Consider the following 5,437-nt stretch of genomic DNA (forward strand, 5'->3'; position numbering starts at 1 on the left):
ATATGTGAAATTTGTATCATGGAATTTTGCTTTGGTGTGTGTGAAAATGCTGTGTTGGTATAATCTATGTGTGAAATGTTGCATATAAACAAATTTTGTTTAAATTTAAAAGTGTAGGTCCTGTTTCCCTTGTGCTTTTTCTCCAATATCTCTCTGCAGCACAACCTGTATTTTTTTTTTTTTTCAGGCATTCTGTAGTGTATATTTGAAACTGGTTAATATCTGCATTAAATAACCTCTGCATTATACTTTCTTTTGATTTTACTCATTTTGTTTTTCTGTTTTGATGAATAATCTTTTTCCTTCTGCTTTCACCTCTCTTCCTTTTTTGCTTCTCCCATTTTTTCAGGTCCTTTTCTCTCCTTTTCTTTCTCTCTTCTATGTCTCTCTTCCCCTTTTTCTTTTTTTTAGTACCCGCAATCTCTATTCTATTTTTTTTTTTTTGCGTGTATATATAAGCACAAACGTACATATGTACATATATATGTATGTATGTATATAGATAGGGTTATAGTGTTTATGAAGCACATCTGTATATCTCAGTTCTCCAAAATTGTATTTAGATGTTATAAGTGTGTGAGACATGCATAAGAGTTGAAAAATGCTGGAATAATTACATATCAAAACAGGAGATTGGAAAAAATATTTTGGTATTATTTATTTGCCATATGCTGAATAAATAGTAATGCCCAAATTTTTTCCAATCTCCTGTTTTGATACACATATATTTGTGTGTATATATATATATATATATATATATATATCATCTTCATCATCATCGTTTAATGTCCACCTTCCCCTACTGGCATTGGGACATTATTGTGTGTGTGTATATATAAATATACATATATATGTTTATGTGTACACATATGTACACATGTATTTTAAGTAAAAGTAAAATACACATGTGTATGTATACATACACTTACACTCACATTCACACACGCTCATTGACATACTCAAACGTAGAATCCTAATCTAAGGTCAAAATGTTTAATATCCCTTAGCCATAAATTGTGATTGCAGAAATTTTAATCTTATATGAAAATCCAATGTGGACCATGTGTTTTCCCTTAAATTAAACCTTGAGCTTTTGTAGTCTATTCACATCTACTTGCCGCGTACTGCTAATTGATTTTTAAAAAGACTAATTTACATTATTGAATCCCATCTAATATTGAATGGGTTATGGTACACGTGATGACAGATCAGGACAGGAGAGTAAGCAAATAGATATCAAACACCAAAGATCACATGCTAGATAATAGATTGTATGACTCTAAGAATATGAAATTGATATTTTTGATATTACACTCCTCTTTACTTGCACATGCACACACATGTATGTGCGCATGCACACACACACACTGTATATATTGGGAAAATGTAAGGAACTTTGCTTACTCGTTTTTATATCTATATATAGTGGGAGAATTCACAAAAAAACAAAAGACTAAGACAGGCGGTGTAGACAACAACCAGATGTATTAGTTTAACGCTCAGGAAATGAAAAAGTCTTTAACATTTCAAGCCTACGCTCTTCTACAGAAAGAAACAAGGAGAGAAAATAAAGACTGTGTAGTGGCTAGCGATTTAGCCACTACACATTCAAATGATTTGAAAGTTATGCTATGGATGAGGTTATTTATGATTTTCTTCATGTGATTAGAAAATTTGTTGATATATTGAATCTTTTTGGTAGGTCTTTGATATAAGTGGTTTGAAGAGTTGTTGAGGGCTTAAATTTATATGCAGAAAATTGTTTTGAGGTTGATTTTCTACAGTAATTTTGAAGACTAATTCTAAATAAGTCAAAGAATTTAACTTCTTTTGGAATTGAACTTCCTCTGTTTATTAAAGTTTTTATGTGTTATCGTCTCTATAGAGTCCCCTTGAAATATGTAGGAATTTTTTATTTAATTATAAAATGTACAAGCTAACCAAATCACTAACTCTGTCCCATGCCAACAACAAATGGTTCAGAATCCAGCAGGTGATGATTCCCAAGGGGTGTTTTGAAAAAATTATATTGATTTTCTTGCTGGAAAATGGTGTCAATGTCTATTTGTTTCTGTGGTATTATTGTTTTAGCATAGTTTTGTGTGGAAGTATTTTCTTGATGAAAGAGTTATAGTTAAATATATAAAACTGAAAAAGTGTCTTTCTGATTTGTTGAGTACATTTTTGAAAGCAGTGCATTAGGCAAAGGAATTGTTCCAGTGCTAGTGATGATTGTTATTTAGTTTTATAAATAAAAGAATCTATAATAGATTACTTATGGTTCCAGAGTCAGTTTTCCCAGTGTCTATCTATCCAGTAGTTGGATGATGCATGAACTTATGTATGTGACCTTTTCAACTTAAGTGTGCTTCTTGCTGGGTTAGTTTATTGGATCTTTCTTCGATATTGAGTTTAGTAGCTTCCTTTCTGGTAGAGGTTTTAATTTCATTCAGTCTATTGTCATATGTTTGGAGGAAGTAGGATTCTCTATTAAGTAATAGATATTCTGAGTTTTATATAATATAGCAAAGAGACTGTAGTTCTTTTTTCTATTAAAATGCTATATAGTCGTTTTGGAAGTTATTCTCTAATTTTCTTTTTTTTTAAATTTTAGATTTTTTTTTATTATGTTGAGATCCTTTTCAAATGACTGGATAAAAATGTTACTAGATGGAAATTTATTTTTTTCAGTCTGTAATTGTTTTTTCTAGGTTTATGTCTTGTATTTTTCTCAAATAAGTAGACTTGTTCTTTTTATGAATGTTTTTTTTTTTCGTAGTGGAACTGAACCTGAAGCTACATGGTTGAGACTCAGTCTTGTTAACCACATAACATGTCTGCACCTAACCATGCCTTATTATCCTTGTAGTAGGTTTTTTTCCTTTCTGTAGCTATATATAGGCACATTGATATTAAAAACTGGTTTACACATATACACACACACACACACACACACATTTGAAAATTAAATATTTTTCTTCCCATAAACTCCATATGACCCTTTTTTATATTAAAAACATTGCAAAAGTCAGCCCATGTACAGAATACCCAGAACCACCTAAACTATTTTTTCAGTGTTGATATTGTAGCAAAATCTATCCAATAAACCTCAGCCCTTTTATTTCTTTAATGTCCATCCTCTAATCCAACCTAACCTTGTCTTTAACCAACACTGACTGATCTGCTTAATCTGCTTCTTGCCCTTTAAACACTTCATTGACTTAGCTCATTTGAAATTCTTACCAAATAATATAACTCATTATCCCCTCACTTCTTTTTGATGAAGATTTCCTCCCTCAGTGGCTGAACAAGCAGACAGGCAAAACTTGGGGTCACAGTCTGCTTGATCTGTGCAATTGATTTAACACTACTATCAGTATAGATGCACACCAACAGTAAATGTCTAGTTGTTATTAAGTTAGCTTTAACATGTCATCATTTTAACACACACACACATGCACGCACACACACACATACACACACATGTATGTGTGCGTGTTTGTGTAAGTGTTCCTGTTCCTGCATGTTTTGGAGGCAAGTCTCTGTGTTCTAGCATGGATGTTAAATATAAAATTCTTTTAATATCTGTGACAGCCAAGATGCCTTCCTAGATAAGGAAGAGTACTTTTCAAGTAGTTGATATTGGGAATGATACATTGCTAATAAAATTTGCTCCAACAATCTGTGGGCAGATTTATTAATGTGAAAAGTCTTTAAATGGCTACAACCATGCAGTACCTAGCTACAAAAGTTTTTTTTTTTTAAATAAGCAAATGCATTCTGCTGTATTCAACAAATCACTATAAACATGTGATAAATCATATATATATATATATATTTGTATATATTTATGTACATATAAACACATACAAATGAAACATCGCATAAATGTGAGTAATGTAAAAATTCATGTATACACTGTTAATAGTCACCTAAAGATAACGAGAAAGTGTCTTAAAAATATTAACACAATTTTCTGTGTACTTAGGTGATGTACATGGATCTGCCATATCTATATATATATATACATGGTCTAAGTATTTCTCTCACAGAAGAACATTTGCATGTATATATATACCGACTTATTAAGACATATTTGATACATATTCATAGGAACCAAGTTTCATTTCCAATCTAAGTTTCCACCCTTTCTTCCTACTGTAGCTACTTCGTTAAACAAATATATATCTCATCAAAGATTTTCAGATGGTTTTGCATAATTTTTCTTTCTCCAGAATTTCAGAATTCTCTCCATTACCCTCATTTCAATTTTCCTCTCTTATTTCATTCCTTCCATTGTTTTTCTTTTTCCCTTCTAGGTCACTATCACCTCTTTAAATTTATCAAAGCTGCTGCATGATTCTATATAAAGGATTTTTATTGTAACAATTCTTTAAAAAGAAAATCAAATCAAAAGGTTACACATTGTGCATAATAACATGAATAAACAGGCAGGTAAACACACACAAGAATGTGCTTTGCTGGAATGGTGATGGCCGTTTTTTTTCCTCCCTTTTTTTTTTCTTCTTCCTATTAACCTGTTCCGATTAACATATACCTGCTTTTATTTCCATTGAATTCTACCCTTCTAGATCCACCATACTTCACAATCCGTCCAAAGCCGATATACCAGTCGGTGGCAGGCAACTCAATAACTATACCATGTGATGCTGAAGGAACACCAAAACCAGAAATCACATGGCGGAAGGTTTGTATATCTTATAACTATATGAAACCTTTGCCTTAAAGAAAATCATGTTTCCTAATTGTAATATTTTATAAATACTGTACATTACATTCCAATAAAAATTACATATTACAGATAACATTTCCAGCTATTACTTACCCCTTTTGTAGTAAAGATGAGGGAGGGGTGAAAGTAAAAGACTGATATACACATTTACTTGTACGTGCATATATATATATATATAAATGCAAACACAGACACTTGCCTGAGGCTGAACACAGAAAAAATTGTCTGCAACTATGCATAAAATGTAATACTTAAAAGCTCAGGTAAGATAGCCATAGTTATCCCTTGTTTTGCAAGTTCTCTTGATGAGTCAATGACAGAATAGCATCTATTGTTACCAAACATTTCTTGTAGGGAGAAGCAGCATTATTGCTATCTAGATATTTCTTGGTAATCATAATGCTGCTTCTCACTAGTAGAGGTGTCAGAAAATGTTTTAAATCAATGTAGTGCAAAGGCAACATATACTCATCTCATCAGCCAAGTTAATGGATCATCAAATATTCCTGAAAGCATTTACTCGTGTACGCAATATATATATATATATATATATATATATTATTTAAAACAGTTTGATTCAGTTCAATGCTACTTCAAGTTTTGCAGGCCTCTAACAGGGGCCTGACTCCTTCAAACCAACTTCTTTCAACATTCCAAAAGCCTGAAGAAGTCGGGCTCCCATTA

At 31.8% G+C, this 5,437-nt stretch overlaps 1 protein-coding gene across 6 annotated transcripts in view; it reads left to right on the forward strand.

The window, feature by feature from the left end:
• Positions 1-5,437, forward strand: part of LOC106876426 (uncharacterized) — a 1,308,965-nt gene that overhangs the window by 1,160,316 nt on the left and 143,212 nt on the right. For all 6 annotated transcript variants that reach the window (XM_052967877.1, XM_052967880.1, XM_052967881.1 and 3 more), the window contains one exon: positions 4,593-4,708. In XM_052967877.1, the coding sequence (XP_052823837.1) occupies positions 4,593-4,708 (116 nt within the window). The remainder of the gene's footprint in view (positions 1-4,592; positions 4,709-5,437) is intronic.

The sequence above is a fragment of the Octopus bimaculoides genome, chromosome 5 (assembly GCF_001194135.2).
Source record: "Octopus bimaculoides isolate UCB-OBI-ISO-001 chromosome 5, ASM119413v2, whole genome shotgun sequence".
Classification (NCBI taxonomy): Eukaryota; Metazoa; Mollusca; class Cephalopoda; order Octopoda; family Octopodidae; genus Octopus; species Octopus bimaculoides.